Raw genomic sequence first — 16,063 nt, forward strand, 5'->3', positions numbered from 1 at the left:
CCACATCACAGGATATTTCTGGGACCCTAAACTACATTTTTCTATAATTTGTATTTTTTGGGATTTTTTAGTGGCTAATGTAATAGAAATTTTATTTTGGATAATTGGTCCAAAGTAATTTATCAAAAATGGATAGAGATCCTTGTAACTTTGGAACCTTTAAATGCAACAACCGTAGATAATGTCAGTGGATCTTTGATGAAAGTAATAACCATTTAATTTTTTTTTTTTTTAAATATTGGCTAACTATATGTATATTACCACAGTCAACATTTAGGGACCTGTGGGAATGCAGAATTATTAATCTATTTAGATTCCCTTGTTGCTTTTCAAAAGAACCATCATTGCAGAGGTAGCAGCGAGATCTGAGTTCTGGAATGCATACTTACATTCCAAGTTAGAAGCATGGCTCGCTGGACGGCTTCTAGGGTGGAACTGTAGAAGATCATCCCTGATCACCGCCCCTTTGTTGCCAATCTCTTTCCCTGGCCGGCCGCAATATGCGTTCCACTAGATAGAGATCGGTGAAGTGACTGACGTCTCACGCTGCAAGTGCGCGTTGAGTCAGAGGCAGATCCCGTGCAAAGCTGCACCGGACACAACATATAAGCCACGTGGGGTCGGCTTGAAACGGAGCTGCTACAAGCTGGGAGCTGGTCCTGTCATGTTGAATGGAGGAAATCATTGCCTGTTGAAATCTAAATAAGAAAAGGCAAATATCTCTCTAAAAGTTAATAATTTATTTGCTGTTTAACTCTTTGGTGTGCAGTGATCTCTTTGGGTATTACTATATAATTAGGACAATACCTACTTGCAGACATTCAAAACAAGGCCACTATTTTAGGAGTATAGATTGAATTTTTTCCTATTTTTTATACATTAGAATCCTGAATAGATTCCTACACAATTGAACATTTGAATTACTTATATCAACGGTTTAAAGACCTTTTGGTTAAGACCCCCAGTTGTTGATGCAGCTAATTCTTTTCTGGCTGGCGCCATGATTGTTTGTGGAGCCGTGATCTGGTTGCAGTGTTCATGGCTGTGGAGATGTGTTTCTTCTAGCTGTATAATGCAAGTGCAAATTGTTACAACTCTTGGATAATATTGAGGTGATTGTTTAATATTATACTCATATGTATACATTTTTTTTTCTTTGATTCCTCAGGAGCATAGGTGGTCTAATCAGACTTGTTTGTGAAACGCGTTGGAAAAAATAAAAGTGATAGTTTGCCCTAACCAGAAACTTCATTTTGGATGTGAGGTACTTTGAGAAACAAACCGATTAGGAGGGTACAAAATTGTTATATAACACATGCAATGTATATAAGACAACTCTTTTAAAATGTAATTGTATTTTAAACTTTATTCTAAATATTCAAGTTTTTTTTTTTAATCTTATATTGTTAGTTGTCGGATACATAAGCCACTAAAAGATCATAAAAAATACAAACTTTCCAAAAAGCATCTGACAAGAGGGCAATCCCCAATGATTCTAGGGTGTAACAATACAACCACAACTGATTAGTTTTGACAATTATCTGTCATTTTCCATCATTTGTACAGGTATTAAATAAATGACCTTGAACACCACTATGCATGGCCAGTGGACTTGTGATCTTTAAACTATCACACTGGACGTCAGCACAGCAGTCAGCCAAGCTCTGCATCACTAAAGAATGTACAGCATTGTGAGTTGAAATGGTATTTGTTGCATACAATTTGTTCAAGAATGGTTTGTATTGAAAAACAATTATCCAATTTATGTACACAACTTTGGAGAGCAGTAGATAGTGGCAAACAACAGGATTATTACCAAAGCCCCCCCCCCAGTGGTGATCCAAGGCTCTGGCCGATGCACCCTCTAGCGGGGCAGAAAGCTGGGGGGGGGGGGGGGGTGGCCGGCCAGAGCCACAGACCATGTCTTCTAGACGTATCGCAGGCTCAGGTAGGTGGGCAGGTTGTGTCTCTGGACACTACCCGGCCACTTTCCCATCGCAGGCTCAGACACGGGTTCTGGCATATTGACGTAACTCTGGGGAAAGTTTCTTAACATTTGAGTGACACAGGGCTCCCTGCACATGCTCAGTCCGGAGTCCATAGATTTAGTGATCCACAAGCTGCAGAAGGTTGGGGACCACTTAACTAGAAGACAGTTGGATGCGAATGTGAATATCCAAACTCCCTCAGTTAGCACATACCCCAAAATCATTGCCTACATCACACAATGGTTTGCAGCTTGACCTATGTAGGATGAAGGGGAGGAAATCTGCAGACACTTGGCCTAAAGATATGAAATGTTCGTCTAACCAAACTAATCAGTAATTTTATTGATAAGCCTCAACTGGAGGTTTCCATGATGATAATGTCTAAAACAAATTTTGTGTACAGTTTAAAAAGTTCACAGAGGACTGAACATAGGCCTAGCTTAACTTTAAAGTTGTTCTCTGTAAAGGGTATCCACAGTAAATATTCTAATGACATATTTTACAGAAGATTACCAGTTCAAAGTCTTCTTTGCCAGAAGCTTTGCTCAGATCATCTTGAAGAGAAATGTCATCTACTCCAGAAAGTATAAATGTCATCGACACTTTGTTTCCACGTTCCTGCTTTCTCCACTTCTTGCGGTAAGCGTCTCCTTCCATCCAAAGGCTCATTTGTTTGCTGTAAAATGTGTGAAATATACAAAAGTTGAATTACTGGCGGTATGGAGCAATTAGAAAATAAATTGGTAATACCTAAATGATCCAACCCTGGCACTTTTTAGAATGCAATGTTTAAGTATGTTCTGGTTATTAATGAGGTGGTTGTATTCACTAGAAAAGTAGTCTAAAACGCACAAGCTTCACAATAAAAGTGCATAAAACATTATTGCCAGCACGAAAAGGAGCACCCCAAGAAACCCCAATAAAAGAAACCAGAAATTAATTCAGAAATGAGAGTGTGTGGTCAAATGAAGTTCACAAAGCAGGCTTAAATCGTGTGGTGTCAAAGAATTTGGGTTTATTTACATTGAAAGTGCTGGAAAAAGGCTACACTGACTGGCATTTTTTTTCCAGGCACTGGCACTTTGCATATGCCAACTGGCAGTTTTAGCAACACTAGTGAATGCCCTGACTGACACTAGCATTTTTCATTGGAAAGATTGAAAACACCACCCAATCATGAGAAAAGCCAGCCAGTTCCAAATTTGTAGTGTGAACTGGCACATCAAGAACAAGGGCGCTTGTGTTATCTACGCATTTTGCTACAGTTATCTAGAGACTCTAAATGCCTGGAATTACTTGCGCATGTCCGTACATCAGGAAGGTAGATGAAATGTTTAGACCAGATTTGAATCTGCTTGTTTGCCAATAGGCAGCACAAACTTGGCTAAACAGACACACAAAGATTACAATACCTTAAAGCCAGAAAAATTCAATTTAAAATACAATTCTATCCCTCACACTAACAGGAGCATCAATAAGCAAGTCATATTGAAATGCTATGTTTGCAACAATTTTGCAATTACTGCTATACTTAGGGTTCAGATTTTAACTAAGAAACAAGTGTTTAATAATTGACAATACTTACTCCACAAGGTACTGCTGTTGAGGTCCAATCACAGAACCAGGTCTGCAAATCCGGATCCAAGCAATGGCCTCTGCTGCTGTCATTCTGTAATGCTTCATCATATAACATGCTATGAGAGTACCTGTCCTCCCTAGACCAGCTGAAAAATAGTAAAATTGATTAAAAAGGAGCAGACAGACACATCAGATTGGTTTGTGTTTACAAAATAGGGTGACCAACCATCTTTTTACCTTAAAGCACAACCTCCTATATAAAAGAACTTTAAGGTCAAAAAGCACATTTATATTCTTCAAGGATAGAAATGGCAACTAGGCTAAAAGTTCTATGTAATACTTTGCCTCTCTGACTCATTCAAAGGCTTCTGCAGCATGGTAAAGCCAAGAGCTTAATTTACAGCATAGCTGGGTGTTCCAGTCATAACCGTTATGCTGAGAGATGTTACCAGATAATAAGCAATGTGGCACTTTCCCGCTGGTTTCATTAGTCTATCTGCAGTCTGTTATGCCTATTTATGGCACACCAGGATACTTGCCATGTCAAGTACTTCCAAAGCCGTTTCACAAAGCAAAGTATTTATAGATTGTTACTGATATGGTTGCCCCAGCCTCCCTCCAAACAAGCCATTACAATTAAGCATTAGACACCACCAAGTGCTCAAACATGTAGACACCTGCATCGACTTCATGGCTTTAGAAAATGTGGCACAGATAAGCACTCTTTTGGGTTTACAACACTTTATTGTGGGTTAGAAGTAGCATAGAAGAGCCTTTCCCCAATTTCTTGAAATCTATTTATTTGAATTCAAATGCATTAACAAATATACAAGTATTTTTTTAAAACCCCACACCACAAAAGCACACAATCATGCAGGTGGTGAATACATCATGGCAATGTAAATGGCATAACATTATACTTCTGCACAGCTACATATGGATAGATTTATGGGTCATCTATTCCTAAACCTAAAATACTGCAGGCGCCTAACACTTGGAGGCACCCAGAAGAGTCTTTCAACAGACTGTGACAGTATAAGTGACAAGAAGCACCAGCTACTGTCTAGTGTTATTTTTAAGACATGGCACCACAATAATACAAAAGTACCAGACTCCAACTCTGGGTTATCTCCACCCAGAATGAATATGCAAGCAGCTAGCTAACTGCTGCAAAGCATTAAAAAAAAGATCCAAGTAGTAGATATTTTATGTAAACTCAAACCAAGCTGGCATAACAAACAAAAAAAGAAATCAAGAAAATGTACAATTTTAAAACAAGTACAAACCTTTGCAGTGTACAGCTATAGCACCTTCTGCATTTTCACAAATGTTCAGAAACTTCTTTAATATAGAATCACAAGGAGTACTTCCATCAACAAAGAAAAGGTCATGGTGCTCAAAGGCAGCGTCTGTAAACCGCTTTGATTCATACATTTTCTTATTTAACCGAATCACAGTGGAAATGTCATGTGCTCTGAAGTATGGAAAGTATGCCTCTGGAGCATGATGAGGGTAACCTGAAAGATGGAAATTAAAGATTTTTTGGCATGAAGTGGTGGTGGAATGTAATCAAACATCACTTATAGCTTATAGAAGTAATTCTAAACATAAAAAATAAGTCCTCCTTACCTCTACAAAGGGAAGGGAGTCCTCCTTACAACATCTTTGGCCTCTGGTCGCTTTAGTATCAGACAATTTCAGTTGGGTGTCTGATGCCTAGGTCCCCTTCTGTGGTTTTATACACCAGACCATAGGTGGTTACAATACACAACATTGACACTGCACCACAACACTGGTGCATCGACACGGCAAAATTTTTATTTACACTACCTCAACACTGTACATGCATTGTGGAGCAAGTCAACTGACAACAGGTCCATTACTACTAGTACATGTAATTGTATTTGTGCCTTGGGATGCCATTCAGAATGAACTTCAATGCAACATAAAGTCATCCCATGTTAACACAACCCCTAGATGTAAAGTGGGCCTTTTTTTCATTAAATGGAAGTTACAATAAACTACATACCATTTTCTATTTTACTCTTCTGATGAGGTCCGCTAAAAGCTAGAAATTTTTCTGGTATTATCCAATTAAAATCTCCATTTTCAGCTCTCTAAATGTGAAAGAAAAAAAATAGTTATTACAAAAAGATTGCCGTGTTTCAAGTTTCATGTACAGGCTGATGTCTAGCCAGGACACTATCTAAATAAATTGTAGATATCTCACCTCATAATGCTGGTATTCCACCAGATCGAAAGTTCTAAAATTAAGGAATTCATACTGCAAAGCCTACAAAAAAAGTAGAATAAAAAGAGTGATAAATTTACAAATATCAAAAACACCAAATTGTACCATCTAGAGAAAATTTCAGCACTGAAAAATGTTAAAAATAATTTTAATTCACATTTAATTAACAATAATTTATCTAGCACGACCATTTCAACAGGTAATGTTCCTGGTTACAATGCAATACAATAATCACAAAATTTTCTATGGCATCTGTAAGCTTAGTTTAGGACAGGTGGGCCGTTACTATTCATTTTATGCAAGCACATTAGTATGTGTTGTAGAAATCTATTCTTATCAATGGGGTTCTTTTCATTAAAACGGGCATAAAAATCTATTCCAAACAGGACAGTCAAGCCAATAACCTGACTTTTCTTTTCTTCAGGTAAAAAGTACAGTTAGGTCTCCCTCCCTGCCTCCAGCAGTTTAATAAAAGGAGAATGTAATGTAATGCTGCTACACTATCAGCATGCACCCAGTCAGTACAACTTCATACAGCATACCTGGTTGTAATAAAAGTGCTGCCTTCCCTCACAGTTTTACTCAATCTAATCAGATTTAGGCATTGACTGTATGATTTTAAAATACCCTTTTTATGGATACACTTTTTGGTGTTATGTACCTGGAATGCAGTTTTAAGATAAGGATTTGTATTAACTGTTTTCACATTTACTAAAATATATTCATTGTTAAGGCTTGATCCACATACTACACTGCTGTTGCAATTTTTTGCAAACACCCATAGGTAAATCTAAAGGTTTGTAGCAGAATTTCTGTAAACTGACACATCAAAATGACTTCTCCATCATATAATCAACAAAGCAAAGCAGGAGTTCATTAACTGCAAGCCATACGATGTTGCAGGTGGACCTATACTGATGGATTTTGTTAGCTGCCATCTTTGACCTGGTTCTATAACATAGAACTCGCCTGATTGGTGCTCTGACCTTCAGCCTTTAATTCCTTCTGATCAAAGACCCAGAATAAGTACACTGCCCAGGTGTTATGACAATTGTCCCACAGTTATGTGCATGTGTGAGTAAAACTACTAACCCGAAAGATCAGCTTTACACCCAGGCACTTAGGATTCTTTACAAAGATTTTATCAATGGTAGGTTACATAAACTCTCAGTGATATGTTAACTTTAAATAAACTGAGCTTGTCTACAGAGCAGTGGGCTACATCAATACACGTCATTGACATAACTTTGTTATTCACTGTAAGACATGCAATTTCTTCTCACCTTGTGCACAGCGTGGAAACAGTCAAGAACAGATAGATGAAAACTACAGGTACCAAACGAGGCATCCCTGCAACACAAAGCAATCATGTCAGGTCTTTATTAACAGACCACTGCTATGCAGCAAATTGTTTTCCGCTGCCCATGTGGTTCTAACAGAATATATTAAAATGCAGATTGGTTTCTGATTTTAGTTAACAGATCTAAAACACTTTTTTTTTTTTTTTTTAAGTTTTGTGTGGTGGAGTGGGGGGTGGAAGATAGGTAGGATCATATATCCTTGCAGGCAGAACATGCACAGTGCCTATAGGAGTGCAGCCCCCTGCCAACATTGGCATAGATCACATATACCAGTTTTACCACTGTTCACTTGCAAAAATCTTTGGTGCAAAGTTTCCAGCAAGATCATCTGCCAAAGAAAAAAAGAGTTTTCACTGAACAGTTGAGTAATTGGTCCAAACTGATACTCTCCTATTTAGGGAGGATTAGTTTAATAAAAATGATTGTTTTCCCAAGGCTTTTGTATATCCTCCAATCTTTACCCTTGGTACTTAAAAAATCTTTAAGGCCTTAAACAAGTTTTTTTTCTGACTTTATATGGGGAGGTAAATGCGCTAGACAGTCTATGTGTGTTGCAACAACCGACCTTGAATGGAGGAGTGAATTTCCCTGACATTGAACTACACAATGCTGCACCTATTCTGAGATATATTAAGGATTGGCTGCATGATACTGAGGTATATGCTGACTCCACACTAGATTAACAATTTATACCGCATAATAATTTAAAATATGTTTTGCACATGCATAAAGAATTGCTCCCAGAGGAAGTTGTATAAAACCCGATACTGTTTTCTTGTTGGACGATATGGCATAGGATTAGAGGTAAACACCTGTTGAATAGTAATTCTTCTCTTTTCTTACCATATTGGGGTAACTTGGACCTCCCACATTTGGCCTATTTCTCTTTATTACAGAAGTGGCTGACCTTTCATGCTTTAATTATTAAGTCACTGGTGGATGGGAGTACAAAGCCACCCCTCCAGTTTGAAACGGAGGCCACTGAATATCCTTTTTTGATATCCACAGTGTATGTTTTCATGCAGTTACAGTCCCACACCTCGAGGGTATTAAAGTCCCTGTCTGCCGGGGATTGGAAAAATCCCTTGGATACTCTTTTGTTAAAGGGAAAGCCCTCTAGAAAAGCAATTACGGAAAATTACAAAACAATTAAATTAGATTTGGACTATTCCACTAGACAAACAGGTTTGGGTAAATGGTCTGATCTTTTTTTAAAATAAGGTAGCCAATGAAATCTTAATAGCATTATCATCCCTTCAGCCATGTACAGAGAAATGACTCAAACTTTACCATTGGGTGTGGATTTTCCCACAGCGTGCATATTTGATGGGCTATGCCACCACTTCTATCTGTCTGAAATGCTCGCAGGATCAGGCGAACCTGTATCATGCTTTTTGGGAGTGCTGGAAAATAAAAAGATTCTAGCAGGAGGTGGCTCATTATATTACTTCCTATTTGCTTAATTATGTCGCACTAACTCCAGAATGGGCTATCCTAGGTACTTATTATCTACAGGGTGCAAGGATCACTAGGGGGAGTAGGAATGTATTGGTATTCTTTCCCTAGTAGCCAAAAAAAAAAAAGAAATAATGAATAAATGGCTAGATTCAAATCCACCAACACTCGGGCTTTTCAGGAAGAAATTAGGGTATGTCTTTAGAATGGCCTGGATTGAAGCATTTCTGTATAAGGAAACAATTTATTTGAAATTTGGGAATCTTACATAGAGACCCAAACTCCTTCAGTAAAACACCAGCTTAAACGTACTTTTGCACATACCTCTTGCTATACCTTGAGAATGTTGGAAAATGATCATCCTGTGATTAATAATGGTATGGGAGTGGGACACTGCTGTTATTATAAACAAGGTGTAATTCTATATTACTCATGTGTATTTTTTAGTGCCTGTTTTTTTTTATATTTTGTATTAAGTTATTTGTTGTAACCCTGATTGTTATTGTAGTTATTTATTGAAACATCCTTCAATATAAAAAAATTTATAAAAAAATGATAAAAAAAAAACACAGCAAAAATTAATATTTGCAATTAGACAGCAGTGAGAGGCTGAGGATTTGGGAATCAACCATGGGACGAAATGTTTCTGGTTTGAGGGAAACCTAAGTACCAATTGGACACTACATGGTAACACATCAAAAACGTCATGACTATTCCTAAAGCTTTTACCACTTTTCCATGTGGCCTTCTATGTTTAATTATTGGGGGGGGGGGGGGGGGGGGGGGGATTCTGCTGCATGTACCTTGTGGACAGTTAAGATAATAAATTACTATAACAACCAGCATGCTAGGCTGAAGTTAGCCAGAACATGCCTTCCAACAATCCTGTGCATACACCAACTGATTCCTAAAGGCAAAACCAGATTCTAAATTTTAAAGCGGGTTGCATAATGATTTAAAGTGATTCCTTATGGGAAAGCCCATTGTTTCTTTTACTTTGAAAAGCAAAATCCATGTGTATGAAAACTACAACAAATCAGTATAAAGCAAGTATGACATTTACATTTTAAAATATATATTTTTACCTGAATGGAAGGTAATTAGCATTTCCCAACAGTAAAATTCTATACGTTTCCTCAGGGTGTTTCATCAAGTATATTATCTGGAAAATAAGATTTAAAAATTCTTCCAATTCACAGATAAAAAAGCTAGCATTCATTTATGACAATTTTGGTATATGCAGGCCATACATACAATAAAGTGGTGAATCATAGCTTTGAATGCTGATAAGCTTCAATCACCCAAGTTCTCAAAATTTAATACATTTCAGAGATTTATTGAAAACTAATACAAATTGAGAAAAATAAACTTAAACTGTGCCAGATGTCCGCGGGTGCTTTGAGAGGAAGGCTGCCCTCTGTGTGGACGCGAGTAGAAAAAAAAACAAAAATCAAGAATTTACAAAAATCCAGCACTCCTGATTGTCAACCTGTATAGTCATCTGCATTCCTGCAAAGCTATGGATGGCCCTCCAAAAATAAATTTTAGTACCAATATTTATAATATTGCATTTGTTGCAAGAAGATACTATCATTTTTAAATGAAGGACCTGTCTACAGCCTGCCATATACACAAAATTATGAATGCAGAGCTGCATAGCTGATGCACATTGTTCTAAACTTTGGCAGACCTGGCTTTTTTTTTTTTTTTTTTTTTTTTTTTTTTTTTTCCTTTTTTTAATATATTTTAAAAGTTTTTACAAATAAATACTTTGCTGTGTTTTTAGCCTTTTCAATGGATTTGAATGCCAGAGCAAGATAAACTGCACAACAAAACTAAGCAGGGTTCTGGGCTCTTTGTTAGAACGTTTACACTTGTGCAGGAAATTAGATGCACAGTTTCAACTAATTGTACTTTACCCCTTACTGTCACTTTACTAGGTAGGAAACCCTTAATGAAGTGGGACAGACCATGGCAATATAGAAAGCAAATGCCATCATTACTAGGTCCCAATTTTGACAATTCATCAATGAAGTTTACACTGGCAGACATCTGTCACCAATTTTATTGTACTGTAAAAATTATTGCCACAAAAGCATGCTCCAGCACATAATCTCAAATCTCCCTGGTAAGAATTTGAAGCATTACATCCAGCAAAGTTATCAAATAGGCTTCAACCATAGCGCTGTGTTAATTCAGTACTTACAGCATAACTTCCTATTAAAAAGGCAGCATTGGCTTGTTTTTTCTGGTCTTGGTTGGTGTAATAAACAATCTTCTTCTTTGTCAATGAAAAGGACTAAAACAAAACAAAGCAATTCAGCAGCATAGCAAAATTGAAAACTCTCACCCAAAGCCTTCCTGTATCTTTTAGGGAACCTGCAGTATGGTCCTTGGATTGATCTTTTGATACTCCTTATTTTTGCCTCTACCCTCTTCCTTTTCTCTCACCCCATTTCCCTCCTCATATTTCTCATTCCAATGACTTCTCAGGAGGAGACCTCAGTATTGGAAATTTCGTGTAACCACTCGATTCCATATGAAACCTATGTTTTTTGTACATAGCAATGTGGTTTCCCCCACCACCACATTATTTTCTTCTATTCTCAATATAAGTTTGTAGCAGGTTCTGGGGAGTCAGGAATGTATTTTCTTCGAAGTGTTTGGTAGGACAGGAAGGTCTGAGGAAGTGCTAGTGGTACAAGACTTATTCTCTATTTGCACACTCCTCTGCCATAATAAATTTGTTGATTTTTATTTACGGGTTTTCTGTAATGTTTGAGGAGTTGTCCTTGGTTTTCTCCTCTTGGAATATGTCTTTTTTTAGTGCTTTACATTGTATTTTGTTTGGTTTATGTCAGTTCTTTTTTTCTTCAAAAATAAAACATGTTACAAAGAGAAAAAATGTTTCTTTAACATGGCAGCTGTTAAAAGTAAAGGATCCACAATGTAGCCATAAGGGACAAATTTCAAGTTCCTATACTCCTTTCCATACAGCAAAGAATGTCATGAATGGCTCACACGTCACCACAACTGTGCTGAAAAGTTCTATTACTAACTTGTGTGCTTTCAGCCTTGCAGCAAAACCTACCTTCATTTTCTTATTTAGTTTACAGCAGAATTTATAAAGCATGGCCAAGTTAAGTGGTCCAAAGTCCGCATAGAAGCTGCAAGAAAAACAAATACATGGCGTTACAATGTGAACAAGGATTACAATAGCTTACTACTAGCAGCTCATTTATTTCTAATTAAATCTACAATGGACTGAGCTTTGTTTGCTAAAAAGATAACTATTGGACATGCATCAACTTAAAGAGTGGGACATTTAGTATATTTATAAGTCTGCATGAATATATTTGACAGGCCACAACAACAAAAGTACATAACAGCGTTATTATTTTTAACGATTCTACCATTAAATTGCAATGTTTATTATGGTTTAAATTTATAAAGAGCCAGCATAAAATGCATTGCAATATAGCTGCAAATGATAAACTTGCATAAAATGGCAAACATTCCAAAGTAAATTAAGACAAACATTGCAAATCGCGGCATAGACGTTTTCCAGCATTTAAAAAAAGTTTTAAAAAGTTAAAAAAAAGTGCATAAAAACGCTTATAAACGCAGTAGGAACGTTTACATGCCTTTTTTCAAAACATCCATGTAGACCCAGCCTAAAAGCTAAAAATATCTCGATGCTCACCAGATTCAGACCCTCAGGGAAGATATGATTAAAAATGTTTTTCTTTGTGTGTAAAAACAGGACAAAGACCCACATTATCGTTCTGTTTACACCTATTCATTTGTATATATGGTGCAGTGTGATGTAGTTAGTATGATTTACTGAAAATGTATGCTCCATATGGATGACTGGCATTGTGTACAACACGTGCTAAAATACACACAGCATCTAAGATACAGGGAGCCATACATGCAACACCAAAACAAACACACACCTTTCCTTCCTTTACATGACTGTGTTAGGAAGAATTAATATTAGATTAAAGCATTTGAAAAACTAATATGACAGGTGTATTCAGTAATCCTGGTGTAACACATCATTAATCAGAAGGCTCCTGGAAATTCCATTGTAATGTACACAATCAAAAGAGGAAATTATGTAAGGATTATGTTAATCCTTGTACCCAACACAATGTATAAACTCTAAGAACTAAAAAAAAAAAAAAAAAAAAAAAAAAATACCATGGTCAGAGCCACATGAAATCTAAGTTCTAATATATACATATCTCTGAGGAATTCTCCCCCAATTTCTTCTCCTAATGGCTGAAATGCTCCCTCCCATACTTTACTACTAGCTATTAAGTAAACTCTGTAGCCAATATTAGAGTTTGGAAATTGGCATTTTAGTCATTGATTTCATAAAGCAAAGCCCATATTTGCAGAGAGGCTATTGGAATTTGATGCAGAGGATGGATCTGGTATTTTTAATGATTGAAGGAAAATAAATAACCATTGCTGTACTTTATGATCTAATAGTTTATATTACTTTTCATAAAGAAGTTCATCATCGGTGCAGAAGTAATGCGTGCTTGATGTGGTCTTTGGTTTACCGCGCAGGACAGCAAAGTATAAACGATCTGTAGGGAAACAAAATATATATATTTTTAACACGACCAATGCTTTTTCTTTATTACATTATAGCTACCATTTAAAAGCTACATGCACAGTATTTTTTATTTGTATGCAAACCCAAATCTATCTTTATGATGGAAAGATTTGTTGTATTTAGATTTGATAGGAAAACATCTAAAAAAAAAATCTAACTTATCGGTTATTTTTTCTAACAACTGAGGGTTTCTAATGATGAAACATCCAAAGATGGAAAAAAAAAAAAAAGAAGTTATAATTGTACTTAGATTTGCACCACCTTCCTGATGAATATAGAGAAGCTAAAAGCTCAAGTTCACCAAATGGAGTCTTCTTGTGAGATCTCACCTACTCTACAATCACATGGAATCTTCCCAGAAGGACAGGATGGGTGAAGTCAAGAATAATATTATTTTTTTTTTTGAAGGTTCAAAGAGGCCAAGATTATGTAAATTGGAACTCCTGTTTTAGTGGAAGGTACACTGTAACATAGCTACTAAGTACTATCTAGTTTCAGTTACAATATCCTAGATTCATGTTAGACCTTTAATAAGTGTAACATTACATTACATGTGGACAGTGTAGACAGTACATCACATGTTCTACCACGTCAAAAAAAGAAGGGAAGACAAACACAAGTTTTAAACGTTAATCTCAAGCATTGCATAACAAAGACAATGGTATTTCCCAATCATTGCACATTAGCTACTGTAGTTGAGCAAAGCAGAACACATAAGTGGAGTACACAATAAAACTATAAATATAGTGTAAAGCAGACACACCTATGCACACTCCCGAATTCCAGAAACAAGAAAAGGACAAAACAAGTGCACCCAAGTCAAACTAGGAAATATGCACTTCTGGGCCCTTGCATAAAGATCGACAAATAATGCATGATGAAGATCTACATACAGATGGAAGATTATTTGGACTAACAGCAAAAGCCACAATTTGCTTTGGGCAGGGTCTAATTCACACACGTTTTCTATGGGTTGGATATCTATTGCCATTCAATAATGCTACAACTTTCAACACATTGGGAAAAAAAATCTTTCAGGTCAGCTGAAAGTACTGTATATTTAAACAACATACTGTATCTTATTCATCTAATTTGTGTTGACTAAGCCTGGAAGGCCATAGAAACGGATACTGATCTCTCTGTCTCGTCTTCTGATAAAGCCCAATGCCTGACTGCTGTGCTCACCTATCAGTGTCTCTACATAAAGGCCTTGACCCAGAACAAGGATGGAGATTAGTATCTCTGACTACTTGCCTCCAATACACCTAAACCAAAGGCACTGCATTACAGCCAGTCACCTAAAGTTTCTGCATGGCCAACAATAGAATTGCACAGTTTTTTTTCCCCCATATAACAGGTCCACCTTAACCTGAACAATACATTTACATCACAGTAGGGAGACCAGAGGATTTGTTATTTTGGCCAGTCCTTAGACAAACATAGGAACACAATACCAGTTAGTATTTAAACATCTTTCCTTAGTAAATGCAAAGAATACCTGTAACAACCCCCAGCACAAAAGGCAGAAATGAATATCCTGCATTGTTGTCCAACAAAGAAACTGAATTAGAGAGGGGACATGAAATGGCGATAAACAAATAGAAAACATGTTTAAAGTCCAAATGTCTCCTTGCATAGATATTATTGAATAATTAGTAACAAGTTTAGTAAAAAAATACAACTAAAAGACACAACACCTAGGGACAGAAAAGCTGCAATATACAATGTTTTTTCTTGTCAGGAGCTATGGGTGACTCTGACACAAGGGACACCGATGTGTGGGTCCTGGAAATCCCTGGTACTAGGTGAGTATAAGAGCTGGGGGGAAGCTGGTGCAGTTTTGATGGACTCACAGGCATCTATGGACTACTTACAACTTTAACTAATGTGGGAGACCCCCCTCTTATGATACTCCTCTTAATTTGTAAGTAAGGTTTGAACCTAAAATCAGTGATTATATTGGTCAACAAACATTTTCTTGCCAAACAGAATAAAGTAATTTTAGGTCATAGTTCTCCCCAGCCCGTTTTTGGGGGGGCAGGCTGCCAGGCTGCCCACCTGCTGTGATTATTCCGCCCGGCACATTTTCAGCAGCTCTGAATGGACACCGGAGAAGCTGCTCTGCTCACTCCGTTCTCCGCTGATAAGAGCTGATTGCGGATCAGAGCCGGCCGGAGTGAGGAGAGCACAGCTATGAAGAGAACAGGACACAGGCTGTCCCTCCTTCTCTCATAGCTGTGCTGAGTCTTTTGAAAAAAAAAAAAAAAAAAAATTAAGTGCAATTAATGTCTCCGGCCCAGTGCGCATGTGTACTGACGTCATCGGAGCAGTGTGTGTATAAATGCTGCATGACACATTCCTCAGCCTTACAGCTCTCTGTGTATAAACCTTCATATCGCCTAAGCTGTATGTCATAATGATTTGTAATTTTCAGGATGCACAGGGAACACTTATAGTTAACACCATTCACAATTTCAGCACCCCAGCTTTTACAAGTTTCATGATATGGGGACCAGAATTGTAAAATCTTGTGAAAATACAACATTGGGGTTGCAGTATTAAAAGCAAGTGTGCCTGGGAGTCCTAAATCAAAAATGCAAATTAGGGACCCCCAGGGCCACTTACATAGAAAGGAGCATTGGGGAAGAGCACCGAAATTTTTTACTTATCTCTCACAAATCTTTAACTGTCATAATGTTACCCGTCTGCTTCTCTTCTTTGAACCCCAATTTGGAATGGTGGGGTGTACAAAGCCGAAAATGTAGGTGCAAGGGGGGGAGGGGGACTTTTTTTTTTTTTTTTA

General features: G+C 37.2%; 1 protein-coding gene across 13 annotated transcripts in view; it reads right to left on the reverse strand.

Moving 5' to 3' along the window:
• The window catches only part of CDC14B (cell division cycle 14B), a 93,144-nt gene that overhangs the window by 13,575 nt on the left and 63,506 nt on the right, over positions 1-16,063 (reverse strand). For 9 of the 13 annotated variants that reach the window (XR_011921342.1, XR_011921343.1, XM_072414996.1 and 6 more), the window contains exons 2-12: positions 13,141-13,231; positions 11,725-11,800; positions 10,840-10,932; positions 9,719-9,795; positions 7,101-7,167; positions 5,797-5,859; positions 5,596-5,683; positions 4,853-5,083; positions 3,574-3,712; positions 2,502-2,664; positions 946-1,065 (exon numbers count right to left, since the gene is read on the reverse strand). Coding sequence is in view for 11 of the 13 variants with exons in the window: in XM_072414996.1 (XP_072271097.1) it covers positions 946-1,065; positions 2,502-2,664; positions 3,574-3,712; positions 4,853-5,083; positions 5,596-5,683; positions 5,797-5,859; positions 7,101-7,167; positions 9,719-9,795; positions 10,840-10,932; positions 11,725-11,800; positions 13,141-13,231 (1,208 nt within the window). In the remaining 2 variants the exon portion in view is untranslated. The remainder of the gene's footprint in view (positions 1-945; positions 1,066-2,501; positions 2,665-3,573; positions 3,713-4,852; positions 5,084-5,595; positions 5,684-5,796; positions 5,860-7,100; positions 7,168-9,718; positions 9,796-10,839; positions 10,933-11,724; positions 11,801-13,140; positions 13,232-16,063) is intronic. The other 4 variants (XM_072415004.1, XM_072415005.1, XM_072415006.1 and 1 more) reach the window with 1 other exon arrangement.

This window comes from Pyxicephalus adspersus, chromosome 6, assembly GCF_032062135.1.
Source record: "Pyxicephalus adspersus chromosome 6, UCB_Pads_2.0, whole genome shotgun sequence".
Classification (NCBI taxonomy): Eukaryota; Metazoa; Chordata; class Amphibia; order Anura; family Pyxicephalidae; genus Pyxicephalus; species Pyxicephalus adspersus.